Source organism: Gadus morhua, chromosome 3 (genome assembly GCF_902167405.1).
Source record: "Gadus morhua chromosome 3, gadMor3.0, whole genome shotgun sequence".
In the NCBI taxonomy this organism is placed as follows: Eukaryota; Metazoa; Chordata; class Actinopteri; order Gadiformes; family Gadidae; genus Gadus; species Gadus morhua.
In genome coordinates, this window is record NC_044050.1 from 7195900 (window position 1) to 7222052 (window position 26153).

The 26153-nt window shown below is 45.6% G+C and overlaps 1 protein-coding gene across 2 annotated transcripts in view; it reads right to left on the reverse strand.

The window, feature by feature from the left end:
• rhbdl3 (rhomboid, veinlet-like 3 (Drosophila)) overlaps positions 1-18107 on the reverse strand; it is a 49584-nt gene extending 31477 nt beyond the window's left edge. The window contains exons 1-2 of one of the 2 annotated variants that reach the window (XM_030351819.1): positions 16847-18107; positions 16408-16431 (exon numbers count right to left, since the gene is read on the reverse strand). In XM_030351819.1, coding sequence (XP_030207679.1) covers positions 16408-16431; positions 16847-16969 — 147 coding nt within the window. In that variant the 5' untranslated portion in view covers positions 16970-18107. The remainder of the gene's footprint in view (positions 1-16407; positions 16432-16846) is intronic. The other variant, XM_030351820.1, reaches the window with a different exon arrangement.
• Between the last annotated feature and the right edge of the window lie 8046 nt (positions 18108-26153).

Sequence of the window (26153 nt, forward strand, 5' to 3'; positions counted from 1 at the left end):
AGTAGGTAAAATCCTGTTTCTGTGACCCAGAAATACACTGGGTCATAATTTAGTCTAGGTTCTTTCAATAATCTTGGCTTTGCATCTTAAAACTGAACAGCAGTCTGTCGCAGCACAAGAAACGACTTTCTGATAATTGGCTACTGTTAGCCTAAGGCTATCCAGACACCAACAACACCAGCACAATAGACAGGCGTACAACCGCAGAACCTCAAAGGAGCATATTTGTTGCACACACTCATGTGGTGCACAAAAACATATCTATACGGTCACTGGTAAGCTTCCAAATGTCATGATTCACTGGAAACCCAAAACTTTAGGGAAGAAGGTTAGCTTTAAATATATATAATGGTCATTATACGACATTTGATAATATTATTAGTAATTGTATTAGTATATAATTAGAGAGGTTTCATCTTTTCAGGAAAGCAAGGTAGTTGAGGAATCATGTTCAGAGGACCTTAGCTAAACCGTGTGGTAAGTGTGGTGTCGTTAGATGGTGGGTCCATTAAGAAGTCACACTGGCTGGTTTGGGGTTCAGGGGAATCAATGTTTGGTCATCTGGCTTTCATGACGGACCGGACGCCCACATGCCTCGTCCGAGCCGGTGACAGATTAGCCTAGCCTGTCAGCGTTTCCTTGCCAACTGCCCTGTAGCTAAGCAACAGATGTGGGCGTGGGAGGTGATGATGATGGCTTGAGCAGGTGCAAACATGCAAGGATTTCCAAGACGCTCACAAGCAGTACAAACAAACACACGCATAGAAAAACACACACACACACACATACGAACACACACACACACACACACACACACACACACACACACACACACACACACACACACACACACACACACACACACACACACACAGACACAAAGGTTGTTCAGAATATGATGTGTAAATGTGAAGATGATTGTACATTTAGTGTGTGTACAAAGAAGACACAGATGCTCAAGATGTTCCATTTCCTAACCAAGCCAATACATACAGTCTCCCCTTCAGTTTATATAAGCCCAAGCCCTAGCCAGTAGAGATGCGCGGTTGGCGGTTGCAACCGTGGACTCCGCGGTTAAACCGCGGATCGGGCGGGTGACGTGACAAAAAATAATATTTTAATTAAATTCGGGCGGTTGGCGGTTTAACCAACGAAATTCAACAATATATACACATTGTTAAATATCGTTACCTACTTCCCAGCACATTTTGAAATAATCCAATTCTCATCAGGCAGTAAATTGGCCTCTCTGTCTCTATCACACACACACACACACACACTAACGGAAGCAAAAAAGTTTAAACTAAGTGACGATCCGTCCCATGTCGCGTCTCCACAAACCTGCAAGTTATGAGACAGCTGTCAGTATTGGAAGAAGCTTTAACGTCTCGTAGATGAAACTGCCTGGGTTATTTTGTTTCCTATAAGTTATATTTTAAAACAGCCAGTCATTGTAGCCTACCACTCGTGGAATATGGAATTTCAAAGAGATGATGGAGTGATTTGACTCAGAAGTGACATCAGGCATTGGCAGCGCGAGATGTGCAGAACAAGTTAAACTTCTAGCTCAGTAACATCAACACCTAAGAAAGAAGGTAAGAAAAATAGTCGGAAAACTTTGATTTGCAAGGCAAGCAGGCAAGTGTTGGGCTTGTTACAGTAGCCTATATAGCCTTCAATGCGGTGAAATTTCGGAATTAATAGGCTCGAGTCGGCGTTTCCTTAAAAGCCTATCTTTCATTTTGCAAAAAAAAAAACACAATAGGCTATATTACCATATTAAAATGGTGTACCAAATTGCGTTTTATTACAATGATAAAAAAGTGTATGCCTACTAGCCTATGGTAAGGTCAGGTTTGCCGATGTGCTTGGCTATTTTAAAGTTTCTCCCTGTGCATCGATCGGAGACAGACGTCACTTCACTGATAATATTCTGGGGATAGGCTACAACATAGCCAATAGGCTTTCATACTAGGGACTTTATCCTTTAAATATCTTTGCGGCATTGGATCAGTCTCCTTTCAAGAACAGGCAAGAACTTTCTAGCCTCGCGTCAGCAACGCATATACCTAAAAACAACAGGCGGATGGCGGACGGGTGCGGTTTTGAAAAATGGTCAAAAAAATTGTTGCGGATGGATGGCGGGCGGATCAAGCGTTTTGTGATGCGGTTGCGGATGAAATAATAGCCCATCCGCGCATCTCTACTAGCCAGGGAACTCCCAGTCATGGCACTACTCAACTAGTTCAAATGTATTGCCTTATCTGCAGTCATAATGCTTTCCAAGTGTTTCTTCATAGATAACAGCTACATACACATCTTCAACGTTGTGTATTTTTTATTAGTAATTTCACCTTTATTTGACTTGTGCTGTTAAATACTCAGGCTCTTACAGCTGACCCGTTTTGTCTCCTACAACATATTTCATTGTATTGTTGACACAACCTAGATATGACTGAAACTGAACTGAACTGAAAATGTAGGTGTTTGGTTGAGGAGTGAGACTGAGGGCCCTATTTTAACGGTCTGAAACGCAAGTGGGAAAGCGCAAAGCGCAAGCAGCTTTGTGGGCGGTTCTACGGCGCTATCGCTATTTTACAGGCGGATAAATGACGCTTGCGCCGCGGCGCAAGCGTCAAAAGGGTTGGTCTGAAGCAGCCTAATTACCCGTAGGTGTGGTTTGGGCGTAACGTGCAACAAACCAATGAGAGTGCCAGCTCCCATCCCCTTTAAGAGCCATGAGCGCATTTGAATCGGACGAGTTGATATTTTGACAGCGCGTCTGCAGTCTCCGATGAGACAGATGCACATGAATTTGCAAATGGCTTAGTTTATTGCCAAATAATGGCCTAATTCACACATGGAATAAGGGGTTTGAGTCCTCAAATAAATTTCGGCAAAGAAAACGTATGATAGGCTATAACATATGATATGCGGTAACTGTGGTTCTATTTAATGATATACGCAATACATTATAAACATTGTTTCTTATCAGTATTGTATGCTATCCTAATATGCATGTGTCCCCGCGGTAATAGACATTGCCATTGATTGTATTATGCGTTACGTGTTTAGTTTGCCCAAGTGAAGGAGTTCAAGTACCTCGGGGTCTTGTTCGCGAGTGAGGGAACTATGGAGCGTGAGATTGGCCGGAGAATCGGAGCAGCGGGGGCGGTATTGCGTTCGCTTTACCGCACCGTTGTTACGAAAAGAGAGCTGAGCCGCAAGGCAAAGCTCTCGATCTACCGGTCTATCTTCGTTCCTATCCTCACCTATGGTCATGAGGGTTGGGTGATGACCGAAAGGACGAGATCGCGGGTACAAGCGGCCGAGATGAGTTTTCTCAGAAGGGTGGCTGGCGTCTCCCTTAGGGATAGGGTGAGAAGCTCAGCCATCCGTGAGGAACTCGGATTAGAGCCGCTGCTCCTTTACTTAGAAAGGAGTCAGCTGAGGTGGTTCGGGCATCTGGTAACGATGCCCACTGGGCGCCTTCCTTGGGAGGTGTTTCAGGCACGTCCAGTGGGGAGGAGACCTCGGGGAAGACCCAGGACTAGGTGGAGAGATTATATCTCAACACTGGCTTGGGAACGCCTCGGGATCCCCCCGTCAGAGCTGGTCAATGTGGCCCGGGAAAGGGAAGTCTGGGGCCCCCTGCTTGAGCTGCTCCCCCCGCGACCCGACACCCGATAAGCGGACGAAGATGAGATGATGATGAGAGTGTTTAGTTTGCGTGTGTTTAAACAGAGCACACACACGCGCCCGCATTCATTAATTCTTTTTAACACTCACTCGCGGTAAAACAATGTTTTTCACGATCAAATAGGCCTACTCATCAATCCTAAAAGTTATGGGCATGTAGGCCTACACGATGTCTGTGTCAAGAAAATATGTGTTTGCTGTACGGTGTTTGCAGATGCATTGATTTAAAAGTAGCCTACAAATTATTACCGTTGCATCAGCTGTTCTTTCCCAAATAATTTACCAAGAATGTGCGGCTAGGTAGATGAGAGAAGCAAAGTGTATGCGCGAGGTGCACAAGCAATCCGTATGCATCGCATGCGCATGTATTCTTGCGCCCTTAAAATAGCATCTGAACAACGCGCCACTGACTTTAAACAAGGTATTTCCTGGTCAGTAGCGCAATGGTATTCAGAGACGGCAAAATACCGTTTGCGCCAGAACACGCCTCCTCCTTCCGCCGAACCGCCCCTTTGGGCGCAAGATCATTCCCTAATTTACCGGCGAGTGGCGCAGGTGGCAAAAGAGCGCTCTGCGCCAGTTGTAAACTAGCAACGACACATGCGCCAGTGACTAAGTCACTTGCGCCGGATGCAAGATAGGGCCCTGAATGTGAGAGAAATTCTATGAGCCCTTCTGAATGTGTGTGTGTGTGTGTGTGTGTGTGTGTGTGTGTGTGTGTGTGTGTGTGTGTGTGTGTGTGTGTGTGTGTGTGTGTGTGTGTGTGTGTGTGTGTGTGTGTGTGTGTGGGTCCCTAGTTGGAGCCAATGCATGTGTTCAGATCAACATTTGACCCCCAACGTTCCCGATTATTGCAGAAGCGGTGGTCATGGAGCAACAGATCAACATACCTCAGACACACACACACACACACACACACACACACACACACACACACACACACACACACACACACACACACACACACACTAGGGGTGTAACGATACACGTATTTGTACCGAACCCTCACGGTACAGGCACTTCTGGGTGGTTACAGAGGTGGACCAGGGTGCGTAAATGTGGCGTACATAGCGTTAATACAGCAAATGTAAAGGCTTGTTTTTCGATGCGGAATTAATACTTGAAGTCGGAGTTCCCCCCGGAACGTTTAGCCAAAGTATATTACTCCGACTCCGAAATCCGACTCTAACTAAGGAGACCCCTCAGAAGCTCTTTGTCGGTATGTCGGATTTGCAATGCAATTCGCCGCTCGATCGATCTTATATGATGACTACAAACCATGTAAGCAGTGGTGGTTTTAGTATTTTTCTGAAACAGGGGCCATAAAGGGGCCACATGTTACATTCATGGGCCAAGTACGGGATACACCCAAGCACACAAATAATTTCAGTATGGCACAAATACATCATACCTTTTTCAAACGCGCTAAAAAAAGTGATGAAGCAGTTAAGTTCTTAATGATTTTCTCGTTTATATTGTGCATAAAGGACACAATGCATACAACTAATTCAATGCAATACATCACACACAAAACAAAAAATAGGTATTTTAACAACCATGTACAACACCGTTTCCACATACAAATAGTTACTCCCCCCTGCCTCCCTCAATGTCAGGCTCTGGTAACGTACAGCCATTAACAATCACAGTTTCAAGAAAAAAACATATAAAGCCAAGGCCTCCGCAGGTCCGCCTCTTCTCCTAAGTTGCATTGACACATTACTGCCGCCAATAGTGTGGGTGTGGAATTGCATCTGTGATCGTTGAATTCTCCGGTAGTTCTTCTCATCAATTGATTGACGGAACAGGGGCACGTCAGGGGCCAATCAGATTTGGGGGGCCAGGGCCCCATGTGGCCCCGTCCCTAGAACCGCCACTGCATATGTAAGCAGTGTTGTAAATAAACGTCCCTTATTTGGTGTTTTATTGGTCCTTAATGTGCAAAGAAAAAAAATTACAAAGTAATTAAGGTGCAAAGTCAAACCGGAGAAGTGATTCTGGAAATAATTTTGTAAGAGGACCAACCACAGCCCATGCCGTCTCCGTTGCGGTGACCAATAGGTCCATGGCCATTGGCCACGGTCCAAAAATATTGGATGCGCACGTAAGCTACGGAGAGGGTCTCCGACAGGCTCTCCGGCTACGGAGAGGGCTCTTCGTGTCTACGTACAGCACTTTACCATGCACACGCATTTGAAAAGGCACCATCCAGGTGTTATTATCACCGTTGCTGTGAAAAAAAAAACGAACCCAGCTCACAACACTATTTCAACAACGTCTGTCTGGGAATTTACAAATGCAAATGCCATAACCAAGTTTATTGGTGTTTTCATTGCTGCTGATCTACGGCCATTCTCCGTTTTAGACAAATAAGCAGTTTTTAAAATTTGAACCGTACCATCCTGTACCCTACCGTGACTTCAAAACCGAGGTACGATCCGAACCGTGACTTTTGTGTACCGTTACACCCCTAACACACACACACACACACACACACACACACACACACACACACACATATATAAAAACAGCATAACCAGAACATTTGAAAAACACCAGGAAAAATAGGCAGCAAAACATTTAAACTTACGCACACACTGTGTGAAATGAAGGCCGACCCTCCCATGTAAACACACACACACACACATAGATTTTTTATGTCACAGCATATACACAAAAGTCAAAGTCCCTGTCAAACACACAGTCTGTGTTTCACAAATGTATGTGGCGTGCACAAAGGAGGTGAGGGAGCAGCCATGTAGTGGAGCCAGAGGGCGCCGGGGGGTCAGCCCGGAGACAAAGACACAGCACCACCACCTTACTCAGAGACCCTCCCACGTACACCGGGGTGAGGCCCTCCCATTAAGGGCCGCAGCCCGCTATAAAGCAGGCCTTTACTGAGGCTCTGCAGACACAGGCCCCGGGGTGAGGTGGGAGGGCTGGGGGGGAGTAATGATGATGGGGGAGGGGGTACATTAATTTAGAAAGCTGTCTTTGAGTTGTCTCTTCTTTTTTTTTTTTTAAGAGGAGCCCTTCGTTGAACCCCCCCCCCACACACACACACACACACATAGACACACACACACACAGACAGACACACACACACACACACGCAATCTTATACCTTTCATACAGACACAGACCCACAGAACCACAGGCCCACAGACACACAGACACACACACGCACACACGCACACAGACAGACACATTTGGCCCATTCATTCTACAGATTTATGATCTCTTAAAGTGGGGAGAAGAAACTGAGGATAGGCGGGCCCCAGTTAGAGAGAGATAAAGGGAGAGAGAGAGATAGAGAGAGCGCGAGAGAGTGCGAGAGAGACAGAGGGAGAGACGAAGAGAAAGAGAAAAGGCGGGGTTTTTCGCAAGAAATCTCTTAAAAGACCAATGAAAAGAGTTTGAACCGATGAGGGAATAGAAGAAAGAGAGGGAGGGAGGGAGGGGGGTGTTCACAGTGGGTGGGGGCTGGGGCTGTCACAAACATTTCCAAGGTTGCCATCTGGGATAGGCTCGGACCCTTCAAACCGTCACTCACAACCCCCTTACACACACATACACAAGCAAACACACACACACACTCACGCACCCACGCACACACATACACACACCTCATTACCGTCCCCACTTAGCTGCCTAAAATCAGATGGGGTGTACAGTACAGCGCATATTGGGTGCCTGGTCCGGCAGGTCCCCGGCCTGTGATTGGCTGGTCAGGGCATCTATCAAATGGCTGCAGTAAGCCAATCAGCCACAGAGCTTCATGCTGATCCATAATGGCTCCATTGAAGCAGCCTCTGTTTCATAATCCCATTGCTATAATCCCCCGGGGTCAGGGAGCAGGCAGCAGTTTGCCTTCCCTCTGCAGACTGACAGCCCTCTCCTTTTAAGGCCGGGAGAAAGTGGAAATTAGGGCCAGAGCAGGAAGGAAGCTTGCAGTAAAGGCAGACCCACGTTTGAGTTGTGTACTTTCAAGTATTTCCAAACGCGCATGCATGGACGCACAAACAAAAACAAAAACAAACACACACACACACACACACACACACACACACACACACACACACACTCACACACACACACACACACACACACACACACACACACACACACACACACACACACACACACACACACACACACACACACACACACACACACACACACACACAGGTTCATGAAGGTATGATCGTTTATCTGTCAGGTTTCAGATTTAAAGAGCTATAACAATGGCCAAGGTAATAATGGTAGCGCACCACTTCTGTTTTAGTGGGTTGCTTAAAATTAATCATTACTAATTAGAGAACTTACAATAGAAATCTTTCAGCAAAGGCAGTTCAAGGGGCTAACATAGTTGTTTTTCTTCACCGTAACCCACTAGTTAGAGCTGTGCATGCACTTGAGACTCATTCCATTTATTTTGATCTGTAGTCAGTCTTTGAATCAAATGCGTTGAATTCCTCAGAAAAGTACCATTAACAATAAAATAGATTTTAGTTGGTTTCAAGGCCTTTTCAGGCCCTTTTCACTTTGGCTGTGGCATTGCAAATTGTGTTGTGTTCTTGCAGTAATGTTACGTCTAACCAGGCCCAAGCAGTGGGTAATTTGACAAACTGGAGTGTATCTGCATGGCTGATGTGGTTTCCAGTGCAAACTCTATGCATATTATAAGGTAACTGCCTCTCCAAATTACTAAATAATACAGCCCAGCGAATAAACACTCCGACCATCCAGTGATAATTGACATGCAAACACAAACAAAAAAACACACACACACACACACACACACACACACACAAAGACACACACACACACAAACACACTTACCCTGACAAGACAAGAGCCAATAAATACTGGGAAAAAAGGGATGTGGAAACAGCAGACACAAACAAATCAAATAAAACAGAAGTAGAAGTAAAATCTGACATAAAAACATCACACAATATACAGTTATAGCATATTTACATTTGTCTTAAGTGTGTTTTTGGATGGTGGTGGTGTTGTTTTTGTCTATGATGTTGGTTTCTTCCAGTCAAAAATGGCGACCTCAGCACTGTGCGTGGGTCTTTATGCTAGAAGGTTGTGCTACAGGGGCCTTGGCAGTGGCAGTGCCCTGTAAGACGAGCCAGGGGAGACGGGTGAGGAACAGAGCTCGGGTGGAACGCTAAGCACACTGTGTCTCTAACCTTGGGACAACTGCTGAGCCCAGCCATAACCGGGTCGTAATGCCAACAGCAAAACAAGGCGTCCTCCTCGCTTTACTTTAGCTTTGTTGTTCAGCCCAGAGGTGAAACCGTATAGCAAACACTGGTGATGATGTACAGATTGTGTTGGTTGAAAAAAAGTCCACAAAAGATATGATCTTATGAGCCTCTCATGAATGACTGTCTTCCAAAGCGACCTCTAATTAAACAATATGCATGGAACTCATTTTTTATGAGTAAAATGAAAAAAGTAATATATTTTATTACCAATATAACCAATGTCCCTCACAAACACCTTCCGGCTGGGGATCCAAAGTAATCTCAATACTGTTTTCACGCAAAGGTACCCAGTGTTCATTTCTTCCCACTCTGTTGTGCCTGACAGCCTGTTTATAGAGCAGTACCTTTTGTACTCAATTTAATTGTTAAATCCAGCAAGAAGTGAGAAGAAAGCTAAGAGTCCGGGGCGGGGGGGCGGAGGGAGAGAGAGTGAGTTTGGCTTTCTGCTGAAAGAGGTTTTTGTTAGGTTCAAGCAACATCTTTTCAGGCCCTCCAGTATGAAAGCTCAATGGAGGCAGGTAAAATCTCTTTTGTGTCAGGTAAAAATGGTGGCCATTTTCAGTGCGGCCGTGACATTGCGAATAAAGTTGTGTTCTAGTAATACTGTTCCGTTTAACCAGGCCCGAGCAGTGGGCCACCGAGCAAATGTTGTGATGACAAGAATAGATTTCACATCCAAAGATAGTCTTTTTTATAAATCCAGAATGAGTGGAGGTGAAATTCATTCATCTACCAGATGTACACACATTAGAATACAACAGCAACTACTGAATTGATAGAGTGCTTGTTTTACAACTACATCCAACATCCATCGCTCAATATTCATCACATCATTAGCTTTTTTTAGTTTTTTGATTCAACTGTTAAGACCATAATAAATACGATACAATTTGCTGAGAAGAACTCAGACCAACACCAGGGCCAGCACAACACGATGACCCTTTTTGGAAACGAAACCTGAGTGAGGGAGGTCAATTTCAAATGGGTGTGATCAACCTAACCCCATGACGAACATCTGAGTACACGCTTTGTAAATATCATGTTAATTCTAACATGTTGGCACGATAATGTGCGAGCACACTTTGTTACTATCATGCTAACTATTGTGAATCATCTTGAATATATTTTTGCATATTGGGTTGAAAAGTTAATCAGTTGTTCCTTAACCAATGACAAAAAATTTATATCAATCTTGGGCATATCTGAGATATTCTCTTTGTTTGTCATCAAGCAGACATACAAATGTAAGACTCTGAAGCAGAGATGGCAGAGATGGCACGGACACAGCGACGCATGCAAGAAGAAGTGCTAGTCTACTGCCAGGTGAGTGAGCGGTCTGGAGGGAAAGTTAGTGGAGGCCAGGGGCACTCCAGAGCCGCCAGCGTGGAGTATATATTTTGTGTGCTAGCCTGCCAGTGCTGGGGCCAGGCTGACCCAGGGAACATCTGTGTCGGTGGTTGTCAGCTTTGCATTTGCAGCTAGCTGTCAGCGTGCCATCTGTCTCTATAAAGAGCAAATTGTTCTTTCAGCGGCAGCGAGCAGAAGAAGAATGAAAGAGCTGGCAGTGTTGCACGCATCATGAGGAACATTCCTTAATGGGCAGCTCTGCGTCAGGGAACCACGCATAAATGAACACAATGTGCATACACACGTACAAACACATACATACACATATACACACGCAAGCATACAAGAATAAAGACAAACACGCACACACGAATATACGTAGAAACATCCACACGCAGATTGCTAAAAACATACGTCCATAGTATGTTATGTGCTATAATTATTTTCCCTAATTATTTTCTGCTGGAGATTTTCAATAAGAGATAAATAATATTTTATTAATAATCTCTTTTATTGAGTTAATAATTTCTAAGCAATGTTAGTGTTGTTGGTGGTGACTCTGCATGTCTTTCATGAAATCCAACATGGATGGATACGTAGTAGAGAGTGAATGAGAGAAAGAGTGAGACTAAAAGACAGGTTATGAAGGATGGAAGAACACACAAACGCACACACACATGCACACGCTCTTCCCCCTGAAAAACAGGCACACACTAATTCACCAAATGTCCCTGGCAGCCATCATGTCACTCTGCCTCCCCTTGGGCCCTCAGCTCTTACAGAAAACACTGTCCCTTTCCAATGGTGAAAGGATGGACATATGTACAAGAAGACACAAGAGAATAGACCACCTACCACACACAGTAAGCTACCAGACACTGTGCAAAAAGAAAGAACACGCAGTGTGCTAGCGGCGTGGGCCATTCAACCAGCTAAAGAGATTGTTTGATTTCAAGTCACTGCTGTTGTGTGTCTGCAAGCATGAGCCAATTACGGGTAAACTGACAAATCAAATCCCCTTTTCTTATCCCTTTGTGTGCTCTGACACATTGACAGGCAGGAGGGCTATTTTTACCTCCACATTAAAAACTGTTTTCACAGATCGCTGACTGGAACTCTGCCTTTCATTAAGGAAATCTATTTACGAAGGGAGGGGGGGCTTGGTAGGCCGAGGAGTGTGTGGGGGGTGATAAGGGCTGATTAAAACACTCAGTGAGCACAGTCTGATGCGCAGTGTGGAGCCTGGATATCATTCTGATATTATCTTGTGACAAATGATGTCATTTCAACAGGAAACGAAATAACAAAAATAGACCAGCGGGTGTAATCTGTGATTTTAGGAGCAATCCCAACATGAGATCCACTGAGAGACAGTGGCAGCACACACTACCTTGCAATTGACGGTTATTACTTGACATAAAAACCATTGCAATTGACACCTGGTACCGAATCTGCAGATGTGGAGTATGGTTATTTAGATTTCCTTATCATTTTCATTCTGTTAGAAAATAATACAGATGATGTAATCCCAATCTGTGATGTGAAGGAAGTCAGAACACAACACCCCAGAGCCTCTGGATGTGTCAACAGCAATTACATTGGAAGTGGGTAGGAGGTACAGAATATTACCTTCCTTCCATCCTTCCCAACCTCCTAACTTCTTTCCTTCCTCCTACACCCTTCCTTCCTTGCTTCCTTCCTTCCCTTTCTCGCTCCATCCCGTTTTTCTTTCATTGCTTCCTCCAAATCTTCCTTCCCTACCTCCTTCCTTTCTTCCTATATCCCCGCCCTCAGCCCGCTGATGATGTCATTGCACACCACATCAGGCCCCACGAGCGTGACCAGGGCTGCAGATGACGGGGTGAGACAGGGACACGACGCAGCTGAACACACCGCCAAACACAAGGGGCTTCCCTCACTGGGACCGCCAATTAAGCAACAGTCACCTGGGTGGTAGAGAGAGAGTGAGAGTGAGAGTGAGAGAGAGAGAATGTGCTGAAATGCACATTCAATGCGGTTGAGATGAACCCCCCCCCACAGAGACAGGTAACTTCATCCTCGCTAGGAAGTACCCGGTTAGCCCAATTAACGCCAATCGAGCTGGGCTGTTTCATCATAGGCTGATTAAGAGGATGTTAACGTGGCATTCACCGCTGGATTTTTATATTCACCACCCTGCCTCCTGCAATGATATCATGAGAGCCATTACAGCGTTAAAGTCTACTTATGTCCTAACATTATATGCATCTTTGACATTGACCACAATCAGTACAATTTGGTTAATTTAAGAAGCCAGCAATCCAGCTGAACTTTGTAACTACGTAATTCACAAATATAAAGAATTATAAGTTTGTTTGCATGTGCGTGTGTTTGTGTGTCTCGGTGTGTGTGTGTGTGTGTGTGTGCGTGCGTGTGCGTGCGTGTGTGTGTGTTTGGTGCCATGTGAAAGTGCTTAAACGCTAAGCCCCCTGTGGGCACGTGGCTGGCACATTTGAGACAGGCCACTAGGAACATGAGGGGATTCGACACTTTGCGCTGTGTCAACACGACGAGGACAGTATGGACACCAACACCCTAACAGCCACACAAGCGATCTAATATGTCACTCTGCTACAGAAAGGACTACATAAAGGAGGTTTTGCCCTCTGACTGGAGGTCATCAGGTGAGAAAGGGGTCTGGTCAAGGCGGCTGCGACAGACAGTTTCCATTTTCTCAAAGCAGAAGATGAGAGTGGTTACGATCATGAACAGTGATCGTAAGTGACATTCAGCTCCCGGCAGGTGTTATCCACACCAAACACAAGGAAACAGAAACCCAACAAACAAAATGTGCCCTGTTTATAAAACTGGTATAAACTCTATGACAGAAGGGATTTACAACGCCATTAGTGCAAAGCTTCACCGTTAAATCTCTCAGGGCTGGTTTCAAAAAAACGCATGCATAACAAACTTGTTTAGTATTTGTGAAATGTGCATAATGCGATTTATCAACCCAAATCCTGAACATGCAGTGTGGTTCCTGCCTAAATCCTCTCAAACTCATCATGTAGGAGCTGAAAATATGAGCATGTGGTGGAGCAGTGAGTGTTTATGGGTGACTATGTACAACCATTGCGTGTCGTTGAACAAATTGCCTGCTGTATTAAACTGCAATCAATTTGCAGATGAGGTGCATATGTCACACGTATAACTAAAGCAAGCTAGAGAAATGTGTGTGTCTGTGCATGCAGGAGTCGTATATACATACATCGTCAGAAAGACAGATACAAGATGAGAATGGGTAAGAGAGAAATAGAGGGAGGGAACACAAGACCAAGACAGAGACAGACCCAGAGACAGACCCAGAGACAGAGACAGACCCAGAGACGGACCCAGAGACAGAGACAGACCCAGAGACAGACCCAGAGACAGAGACAGAGACAGAGACAGACCCAGAGACAGACCCAGAGACAGAGACAGACCCAGAGACAGACCCAGAGACAGACTTAAAGGGTTAAAGAGAGAGCTAAGCTAAGAAGAGAGTGATAATGATAGATACGGCAGCTCGCCCTCCAGCCTCGCTTGATTCATCCTCTGCTGTGAGTCACCTCTGTCTCCCAGGGCAGCTCCCAGGCACCAGCAGCAGGACTAAAAGCACCTGGAGGTGTGCTACGGCTCACTTCCTGTGTGTGCTTGGGGTCACGCCCCTTGTGCGCAGGAGACAAGCACTTTACCCCGCAACAAAATCCCCTCCAGAGACGAGGGGCGCTGGAGCGAAAGAAGAGACTTTGAAAAAAATAAGTGAAATGTAGCAGTTGGATTACAAGGTTTCTTCTGGTGCACACAGACACGCGAGTGCAAGCACATGCACACAGGCACGCACTATACACAAACAAACGCAAACACACAAATTCAAACATTGTCTTTATATGTCACATTTGAGAGGAAAACGTTTACTATTGATGGAGGAGTTTGGGAGAGATGATCATTAAATGGTCTGTATGGTGAGACGATATGATTACAGCAGCCTGGACTGAGAGTGGTGGGCGGTAGAGGTTAGTCCTGCCGAGTTCACATCGCTTTGGGGACGAGGATAACCGGCTCTGAATGTATGAGTGTCATCATAGATTAAATGGGGAGGATATGTCCTATGTAATCACACAACTGTATTAAGGCGCAGTAAACTCAAAAAAAACAAAAGGTTATGCACGGACACTACAACGTCATAATCATTATGGGGCAGATCACAGATTCATAAAAACAAGCCACAGAGGAAGTCTGCAGAAGTAAGATATGCTGCTGGACGGGATCCGTTGAAGGAGAGAAGTAAGCAAACCAGTAACCCTTCTCCCCATTGTCTGTGAAAGAGTAATATTTAACTTCCTATTGTGCAAGTGCTTCTAATCCCTCTACAAACACCGCCGGTTCAAACAAACAGCAGCCGGGGCCAAGAGCAATCTGTCCACGATCAGTATCGATCACTGTGTTCCTGGGGGCATTGACATGGGTCCCTAGACTGGTTTGACCCTCCTCCCGACACACACTGCCTAACCCCCCCCCCCCCCCATCCCTCCAACCTCAGACAAGCCTGTGGTGTCCCTAGAGGTCAGCCACCTTGACAAATGCACCAGGTCATTGTCCGCAGGATGGACAGCGAAATGGAGAGCTAAAGAACATGTGAAAGAGAAAGCGTGAAAGGACATTTGAAGAAGGAAGACCGTTCAGCGACCTCACCATTTGGGGGACCCCGCTCCCTCCTCTACCCCCCCCTCTATTCTACTCCCTGCGTTTGAACACCACTCGAGGAAACGTAAAGCACCGCCGCAAAATAGAGACAGCTGATTGAGGAGAGCCACTTAATGCTGGACCACAAAACAGCCAGCACCCCCCACACACACACACTCCAAACCGGATTGGATTTCCCATAATCCCGTGGGACCTCGGTCCCGCCTCAAAGAGTGACCCTGACACGAGCCTATGACTGAGAGAGAGAGAGAGAGAGAGAGAGAGAGAGAGAGAGAGAGAGAGAGAGAGAGAGAGAGAGAGAGAGAGAGAGAGAGAGAGAGAGAGAGAGAGAGAGAGAGAGAGAGAGAGAGAGAGAGAGAGAGAGAGAGAGAGAGAGAGAGAGAGAGAGAGAGAGAGATAGATTCCTTTTAGCAGTGTGTTTGGGGCCCCAAACCAGGCAGGTGCTAATCTTTGTGTGTGTGTGTGTGTGTGTGTGTGTGTGTGTGTGTGTGTGTGTGTGTGTGTGTGTGTGTGTGTGTGTGTGTGTGTGTGTGTGTGTGTGTGGTAAAAGGGGGTCCGTTTGCCGTCTGTCAGCACAGCCTGCTGTTTCCCTGATCGCCCGGTCCACATCCTCACCCACAGTGGTCTCTGGCATGCGTGTATGTGTGTACGTGTGCATGTTTGAGGGGAAAACAGTGCTATCCCTGATACACTAATGTATCCAGGATAAGGTATCGCTCTAATTGCATTAGTGCAGCAGGGGTCAGTGTGTGTGTGTGTGTGTGGGTGTGTTGGTTACGCACCCACAACCTCCCGCTGTTCGAACCTCCCTAAGGACTGCACTCCGGCTCATAGTTGGGAGGACTGGTTTGCGTGTGTGTGTTTGTGTATTGGTTTGTCAAAGCCGCAGCTGGGTTACCCAGTAACTTAAGCAAAGGAACAGCAAGTCTTTTTCACTAGAAACAGTATGTGTTTCAGCTAAAGCCATCTGCAAAAGGTCTCTTGTGTAGGTGGACTTAATGTCTTTTGCTTACATAAATCATGAAAACATCTTGCCGAATCAACTTTATTTTCATTTATCTGAATGTACATTCCGCAACTGACAGGCACACATTCTCTCTCTCACACACACACACACACACACACACACACACACACACACACACACACACACACACACACACACACACACACACACACACACACACACACACACACACGATCAGAAATGTCACTCAAGTTGTGCGATCATGCACATCAACCACAAACACGCACAGTTAAAGGCCGACTATAGACCAGACAGTTCCCGATGGAGATGCGCATGCATGCAAGCAATTAAATGATGACAGAGTAACAGACGGTAACACGAGACGCCTACCTTGTCAAACAGAGACTTCCATTGCTGAGAGGAATAGAAAGAGGGGGGGGGGGGAAGAGAAAACGCTATTGAAGATGTGCGCGACAGAAGGGCCGACAAGGTAAACAGGTAAACGTAGTAACAGTAACAGGTGTCACAGAAAGTCTAGAGGCAACACCTGCATCCAGAGGGGCGTCATTCTGAGGGGCCAAGCAAACTAGGCTGGTAGTACGGTAGACTATATGACCGTTGTGGTCATAGTACCATCCCCACCAATGCATAATCTAATGGTAAAAGCTGAAGCAAGCATACGATGCAATAAATGTATTGTCATTCTTAAAACGTGCAGAGAAGTTAGTTTTACAGTAGCTTATAGCATGATGACAAGATTGTAATAGTTAAGTGGACGGAGAAACATGTCTCAAATGTGCACATGAGAAAAGGCTAGTCCGAGACTTACGTCCTCTGGCGCGACGGGAAGGATGTCGGCGCTCTCCAACACCTCGATCGCGTCCCCCTCAGCGTTGGCTGCGACCGCCGGGGAGCAGTTGACCGGCGGCAGCTCCCGGCCTCCGCCACTCATCCTCGCGCTGTTCTTTCCAATGACTCTCGCGGAGCAACGACTATAAAATCCTATATCATCAACACGCGTTGTCCCATTATTGATACCGAGACTTCCTTAGGATAACTCACGTACTTGGTGCAGGCTTCTTCTACGCGACTTAGAAGTATCCGTGGGAGCACCCAAAATACTGGCTTCATACTAATTAAAAAGGACCCCTACTTAATTTCCATTCTCATCGAGATGAATCCATGTCAAAGTAGACTACCCTGAGTGACAGCATATAGACATGCGCCGTCAACTCTGCTTGCAGTTCCTCCACAAAATTTCACCAGGCGAGGCGAAAAGTTACGTCCCAAGTTGCGGACCCTGAGCAGCCGTCACGTTGTACACCTTGGGAATGAAGTCCGCTCGTGTTGTGTGTCAGTCACGGCACCGCTTCCCGCTGCGTTCCTCCCCACGGACGAGGCCAATGGAGGTCGCCGGTGCTTGGGAATGGACCAGTCCTGCCCGGCTATCGGAACACACACAACCGATATCTCGTGCCGTGCGTTGCGTGCGGGAACCCACGTTTCAAAAGAAGAGTCTCACATACGTAGAGCGGCGGCCGGCGAAAAGCCCGAGTTTTTATAGCCTCCCCCAGAGAAATAATGACATCACGGCGAGAGTGAACCCCTGTACGTCACCATAAACTAACTAGTAACTACGCCACCGACAACTACGAATGCACGCAGCGCAGATAGGCAGTGGCACTAGACTAGACCAGACGACGGATGAAAGAACCCCCCGGTCCTATTATTGTGCAAAATAGCACGCGAATGTGGTTGCAACAAGGCTATTTATTGGCTGTGTGCTGCTCGCGCTCACTGTCTGGAGCGAGCCCCTCGGAAACTCCAGCAAGTGCCAATTTCTGGTGCGTCATGCTACCTGGCGATTGTTGTGTTTTTTTCTTCCCAGGTCCTCTGTCTGCCGGCGGTGCAGCGCGGGTCGGATGCCCGGTGTATCGCTGCCTCGCCGTCTGAGGGAAGCCTCTGGGAAAACACACGGGGCTGACTCCGAGCTGCTGTGGGAAGACTCTGGCTGACTCCACCGAGCTGGTGCTGCTCTAGGGAGTCGTACACGGGCAGCGTTCCACCGCTGCGCGATGCCGCTGCCTGCCTAGGCTGTTACTCGTCGAGGGAGCGAGGCACAGTAGAACGAGAGACACACGCATTGTACCCCATGTCCCTCGGCCAGCATGACAAGAGTCATCAATGTCTGCATTACATGTAGTACGTCTCACTCCATCCAGCGTTGCTTTAAATGTCTTCTTGAAATGTAGGCCTCAAGTGTTTCAACATCAGTGGTCGACCATTTCATACTTGGAATGCTGTTCTAATTTATATGGTATTTTATTCGTTAATTTTCCAATATTTATAACGATGAAATAAGAGGTCGGAAATGATATATAAATAAATAATACTATTAAAAATGATATATTAAGTTTTTCGAATCCTCGATTCATCTTTATATATTATATATTTTTTAAATATTTAACAGGCAAGAAATATACCCTGAAACAAGTTAATCCATTAACCATCATATCTGCTCCAGCGAGTTAGATGAGGTTCGATAAAGAGTTGGGTGAGTTGCCTACACAACTTATCTTAGTGCTTCTAAAGACAAACAGACGTTGATCATGGATGTATGGCATAGGGCCACGTCATTGTAGGCTAGTAATCTGTAATGGTACCAAACTGTAGGCTTTCTATTTCGTAGACTTACAGTCAAAGGCCTATAACTGTGGTATAGGTAACCCAACAATTAAAATAAGAGCAAGTGGTACATTCATATGAAGGACAAAGGAGTAGAAAGAAGGAGGTGGAGAAGGAGAGAGAGAGTGAGTGAGTGGGTGAGTGGGAAAGAGACAGAATAAGGTGACAAATGAAGGCGAATATGTATGACTATTTTCATAGTCTTCAAATGTGCCCTGTTGTTTCTATCTCTAATAAAAGGGTATTCATGACACTATCAATTTCCATTGCAATGAGTGGAATTCCCCTGTGAAGGTCCCTCTTGAAATCATATCTCACTCCATGACCTACACATTCCAGGCTGTTTTGTTGTAACATTGGAATTTTCCTTTCCAGAGTGAAAGGCTGTAAAAACCATCCCCTCTTGGGCTCTTCTGAGACAATCAGCCCCATAATGGTCGTGTCCTCCTCCCTTTCGGCCCTCCCACTCTTTAAAGTCCTCACGGTGCATCAAACACACCTAATGGCGGAGTGAGAGATGCCCTGCTGCAGGTACGCAGGGCGTCGCCAACGACGACGCAGCGGCAGGAGAGAAACCCGTCTTTCTGTGGCTTCTCATCAGTCTCCTGGTTCACACTCCCTCCTCAGCTATGCACCAGCATTGCCATGGAAACAATATGGTGGAGGAATATATTGAACCGTAGGGGTCCCTCTGACTCCTACTCAAGCGCTATGGCTCGAGGTGTTCCCAACGCTGATTGTTTAACACTTTGATACATCTACATCTACATAGTTTACTGTTAATCTGATCAAAGTGGGGTCTTTGGCTGAATCACAGTCGATACCGGAGTGTATTAACAAAGGCACAAACATAATGCTTGGAAATAGCATTCTGTCCATCACTCTACCCTGCCTACAAATGTTGTAAGTGAGTCAATGCATTACTTTGACTCAAAATATTCTTTCATTTCCTAAAATAATCGAATAGTTCGTTTATTATTATCTTTATGTATTTTCTATCCACTTCAGCCATGAGCAAGATGAAATCAAGTAGTAAAATAAACCAAAGATAATGCTTTATCTGTAATGTGGAGAAGGGTGACGTCACTGTGGGGCGTGAGCAGAAACGTGGATCGCAGCCTGCGCGCAGCAGTTCCATTAGAAGCAGTTAATTGAGCAGAAAAGGAGTTTTTCAAAAGTCTCTGCTTTCACAAGTCAAGTCAAATCTGCATAGGTTGTGTCACCTAGACCCCAGAGAGAGAGAGAGAGAGAGAGAGAGAGAGAGAGAGAGAGAGAGAGAGAGAGAGAGAGAGAGAGAGAGAGAGAGAGAGAGAGAGAGAGATCAGTTAGTTGCTCTTTCGCTCTAAAGGGTTAGGCAATCCTTTAGATTTTAGAACAGACATCATTGAAAAGCGGTGAAATTAAAGGCTTTTGTAATTTGCAGCAGTGTTAAAAGAAGAGTTCGTCGTATATGCTGCAGTTATATATACAATAACGGTGTTTGTGTTGTTACGTATTTTAGGAACACAAGCTGTATTTCCCTCACTTAACCAATAGGGGGTAGGACCAAATATATAAGCCGTAAATACTACACATAGCCACAAGGGAAAGCAGGACATTACTGAAGGCTGCAATAGATACTTTAGCCACAGAGGGCAGCATCACAGACCAGGCGAGGAAAACCGAGGATTACGTCACACCGGTTCCTCTCCAAGTCTTCCGGTCCTCGCTGAGTCCATAAAGAAGACCACCTGGCCACAAAAACTTTAGAGCTCTCCCGGCAGCGATTACCATACGTGGGTTTGTGGTTAGGATCAGCTAGGAGAACACTCTCGCACGTGCTTAGAACACATCTTCAATCTCTCTTTACTTCAGAGCATCAGTTTACCATACCGAAAATACTTTATACAAATAAAGTCTCTTTAAAGCTATTCCTTTGGATTCGACCCCTCCTTCCATGAAGAAATACGTAATAAATTGGTGACCCGGACGTTCCTGGAAGGTCCCGGACCGAGACTAGCGACTGCGGGGCCGTCGGGAGCAGTACAAGCTACTTACAGGCGCCACAAGAAAGGTAAACAGAACCTGTTGTCCATGACTGAACTCTGTATAGTTAGACATAGTCACATTTAGGTGAATAGCTTGTACTGCCTTCGACTGGTTGCGGGGACGTGTAATCTCGGACTGGTTTAAATTCATACAGCCGGTTAGACGAACGGCCTAGGATACGCTAACAGATTGAAATTGAATAACGAGCTCACGAAGTAAAGGGCTAGGAGTGTGTTTTACATGGGTTTGTCGATAGACTGTATCCAATCCTGATTAGATCTAAATGTTTGTACCGCGTGGGAGAAATAATACCTGTGGTTTATGTGTTGTGTGAAGATTGTACGGATGTTAAGCCAGTACAAAAGAACCGACCAGTAAAAACGTTTGAGCCATTACGGTGTGGTGAGAAAGGTCATATTAACGTTAATCTAGCTTACTTGCATAAAACCGGTGGCGTAGCTTTGTTTGCTGTGGAGTTTGAATGGGTTTGATTCCTCCAGGCCCGGTCCATTGAAAATCGAAACTGCAAGTTCGTATAGTATATAACGCAGCCGTAGAGGTAGACTTACGCAGTACAACCCATCTGCTATCAAGTCCCTCGCTAACCCGCTGTGGAGACAAACTTGCAGGAATCTCATACTTCTTATAGAGATCCAAAAGTTTGTTTCTGCAGCATTTTGGATGTACCACGTGGTGTACGATTTAGAAGGACAACGCGTCTTGGAAACGTGCGTTTCCTTTGTTCGTACCTCCACAGTCTTTGTAGTCAGAGACCTTTTTTGAAACAAACGCCATTGCTGAAGAGCAACAGGGGGCCTCAACTCAAGTGTTACATCCTCCCTCTCTCTCTCTCTCTCTCTCTCTTTCTCTCTCTCCCTCTCTCTCTCTCTCTCTCCCCCCCCCCTCTCTCTCCCCCCCCCCCTCTCTCTCCCCCCCCCCCCTCTCTCTCCCCCTCTCTCTCTCTCTCCCCCCCTCTCTCTCTCTCTCTCACCCTCTCTCTCTCTCCCCCTCTCTCTCTCACTCACTCACTCACTCACTCACTCACTCTCTCATCTCTCTCTCTCTCCTGCAAGTCAGTAGGGTCTGAATGGTCAGTCTTTTGGTAAAGACTGCATGACCTCTGACCTGGGCAAAAGCAGATCTCACTCTCTCTCTCTCTCTCTCTCTCTCGGCGCCGGGGCCATCTTGTGGCCTGGTTGCACAGTCCGGTAGGACTGGAACAACTCGAATAGTTGTAAGCAAAAGCAGATCACTCTCTCCCCCCCCCCCCCCCTCTCTCTCTCTCTCTCCCCCTCTCACTCACTCAGTCACTCAGTCACTCACTCACTCACTCACTCATCTCTCTCTCCTGCAAGTCAGTAGGGTCTGAATGGTCAGTCTTTTGTTAAAACTGCATGACCTCTGACCTGGGCAATAGCAGTTCTCTCTCGCTCTCTCTCCCCCTCACCCTAGCTCCCTCTTTCTCTCTCTCACTCACTCACTCACTCACTCACTCACTCACTCACTCACTTTGATACTCACTCACTCTCTCTCCTGCAAGTCAGTAGGGGATGAATGGTCAGTCTTTTGTTAAAATTGCATAACCTCTGACCTAAGCAAAAACAGATCTCTCTCTCTCTCTCTCTCTCTCTCTCTCTCTCCATCTCACTCACTCACTCACTCACTCATCTCTCTCTCCTGCAAGTCGATAGGGGATAAATGGTCAGTCTTTTGTTAAGACTCGTGACCTCTGACCTAAGCAAAAGCAGATCTCTCTCGCTCTCTCTCCCCCTCACCCTAGCTCCCTCTTTCTCTCTCTCTCTCACTCACTCACTCACTTTGATACTCAATCACTTTTTCTCTCTCTCTTCTGCAAATAGGTAGGGTCTGCAATGGTAAGTCTTTTGTTAAGACTGCATGATCTCTGACCTGGGACAAAAGCAGATCTCTCTCCCTCCCTCTCGCTCTATCTCTCTCTCTCTCTCTAGAGATATGTTCTCTCTCTCTCTCTCTCCAAGCACACACTTATTGAAGGCAACAAGTGTCATTTTTGACCTGGGTGTTTTGATAAGGCAATAGTAGCCTGCACAAAGGGACCCCCGGTGTGGTCTGTCTGTCTGTCCGTCTGTCTGTCTGTCTGTCTGTCTGTCGAAATATGTTCTCTCTCCATAAATATATTCCCTTAAAGATCCATCTGTTTCAAATGATAACAGTGTTTCGGCAGCTACTTATTCAGCCAATGGTGCAATTATAATAGTCACATTTCACTAGTCAATAGCTGGAAGTATTGGATTGTATATTTCATTCCAATATTTGAGGTATTTAGTTTGATTTTGATTTAAATATCAATATCTAGTTCATAACTAGAGTTTCCGCACGTTCATTAAGTGCCCTCATCCTCATCCTCTACGAATCAATAAATGAATAGCAATAAGTTGAAATCCATCAGTGAAGCAATAGTTTCTGACGCATAATATTTTGGCTATAATTTTGTAGCTAATAGAATTCAACATCTATGGGAGAACAATATTTATGTATACATGTGATAAATCCGTAAATCCACTTTGTTTGTCAAACGGATTGCTTTTGGGCAACCAGGAAGGTTGTTCCACAGTTTCAATATGGAATATTGAAAAGTAATTAACGTTGTACAATCTTGTAACTCCCAATTCTTCGCTCTTTCTCTCTGTCTGCTTGCCTGTCTAAAAGTAGGCCCTCCCTCACCCCTTAAATTACTTCCCCATCCTTTAGTCCCTGTCTCCCACCCCCCCTCATAAAGACCCCCCCCCCTTCCCCAGAGAATAGAATGAACCCCCACCCTTCCCACATCACCTCTCTCTATCTCTCTCTCTCTCTGTCGCTATTTTTAACAACATTGACTTCTATTTGTAGTTCCCCTTATCATCCAAGGATCTCATAGGGCTATCTGTGTACATATAAATGTACACATAGCGCAGAAACAGAGTGTATTAAGAACACAAATTGCGGTTAAATGGTAGCCTTATGCCATAAGGTACCACAGTTTTCAGCCGGACAGATAGAACTCTGAGAAGTTTCTGTAGTCAGCTGATACGCATGTAGTTTGCACCAGCAGCCATATTTGTAGTTCTTGGTAGTGAATCAACCCCCCCCTGTACCCTCCCTTCGATCCCCCTTCGTAGATCTCCCCGTCTCTTCCTCCCGCCTAAACCCCCTCTCGTAAATTCCCTCCCCACCCTTTTTTCCCTGTCTCCCACCCCCCCTCATAAAGACCCCCCCCCCCCCCCCCCCCCCCCCCCTTCCCCACAGAATAGCTTTGTCTTAAATGCCCCACTGGCGTCGTTTTGAGTACTTGTCGTTAACGATTGTTCATGGTTATGGGTGCGAGGTAAGGTCCTCCACTATCGGTCTCTGTGAAGATTGAGCCACAAAAGAACATTAACGAGAGTTCCAATCATTATTATCTTTAACTTCTCCCATTCTTCTGAACTTTCCTGAGGCCGGCACGGTCTGTGTTCCTAAGCAATAGCTCCATTGCGGACGGTCAGAGTAAATACCACCTATCTGATGATCCGCTAATAACATCCAAGACTGCATGATTACTTTTACATTCAAGTCTGTTGATATTTTGTTATTAAAAACGATGAATTATTAATCTACGAGTCCCTCCTAACCCTTTACACTCGTAAAAGTCCCCACCACCCCCCCTCCAGGCCCAGTCTAACACCCTGTCCCCTCACTGGCCTTCCATCTCTCTCTCACTCCAACCCCGTCTTTCTCCGCGTCTCCTCCTCCACTGTCTTAATGAACCCCACCCCACACCACCAATCTTCCTCCCTCTAAACCCTCATCATAAAGACCACCCCCCAGCCTCTCCCACGACACATCTCTCTCTCTGTCGCTATTTTTAACAACAATAACTTGTGTACATATAAATGTACACACAGCGCAGAGCCATAGTGTATTGAGAACACAAATTGCGGTTAAGTGGTAGCCTTATGTTATAAGGTACCACAATTTTCAGCCGGACAGATAGAACTCAAAGAAGTTTCTGTAGTCGGCTGATACGTATGTAGTATGCACCGCAGCCATATTTGTAGTTCTTGGTAGTGCCCCCTACTCGTTAACACGAGATTATTCCCAATTACATCTCAACATCTCCAAATGTACCACAAATATATAACTATTATGAGTCCCAACTAGACGACCCCCAGCTTTCCAAGTAGCCGATCTCTTGCATTCGTACTAAATTTGTTCTCTTTTCTCGTCAGGCCGTGGCAACCCGAGCAGTAATGGATGGACATTCATCATTTTTAATCGTTAACATTACTACAAATATTCTCTTTTCTAATCAGGGAGTGGCAACACAACGATCAGTTGCCCACGATCATCATTTTACTTCTGTGCATAAAATATTAATTCTCTTTTCTCTTTAGGAGGTGGCAACACAAGCAACACAAGGTGGCAACACAAGCATTATAGTTGCCAAACACTCATCTTTTTACTTCTCTGCATTGATCTTAATTCTTTCTCTCTCCAGGAAATGGCAGTATAAGAACGAATGCCAAACACGGACAGTAATTATTAATTTTTTTTTTCAGGTTGCTGAGCGCTTCTGTCTATTCAACATGCGTTTTGTGTAGCAAGACAGGTAGAGAACCAGGCTGGTTCAAATAGACACGGGGTTCAACTGCTAGAATAATATGTCTAATTAATAAATGGTACACATGGTTTTAAACGGCGCCCAAGGAGGGAGTTAGCTCAACTGCGGTAGACACAATTACAATACGTTTTTTGCGAATATTAAAGGTACATGGGTTAAATTCTACAATAATCAGCTACTACAGACGAATAGACTGAATAACACTGCGTGAGGTGTTCAAGGGTCAACTATTGCTTCCATTGGAGCGATTGCAATAGATATAATATCATACCACCAATATGCATGCAATATCTTGTATTCAACAATTAGGAATGCCGGATTCCAGAACCGAAAGAAGTCCTACAAAAGGACACCAACCCAGGGGTCTTGCATCAAACCAGATCCCTATACGACAGTTACACGGTGATCTTAAGATAGGAATAATTATCTAAACTCCGCATCATGAACGGTTAGCCTTTAAAGTTGTCCATAGCATGCATACCGCTCGTCCACAGAAGTCCGGGGATTAACCAGGCCTGGGAATTCTTATTAGAAGAGTTTTGGGATAACCTGCCTCATAGGAGAGCAGAAGAGTCCCCCCCAATAGAGGATCCTGAGGACAAGCGGTAGAAATGCATAGTTCAACAAACCTGACGAGGTCCAAAAATACCAAAATAAGAACGATTAAAATATATATTTCATTACAAACTATAAAAAACGTTACGGTAACAACAGAAGTATGATGCCTAATATTGAAATGCAGATTTTTAATATTAAGATATTTTTGATAATGTTCAAATTTAAGTTTTGTATGTTTGTATTT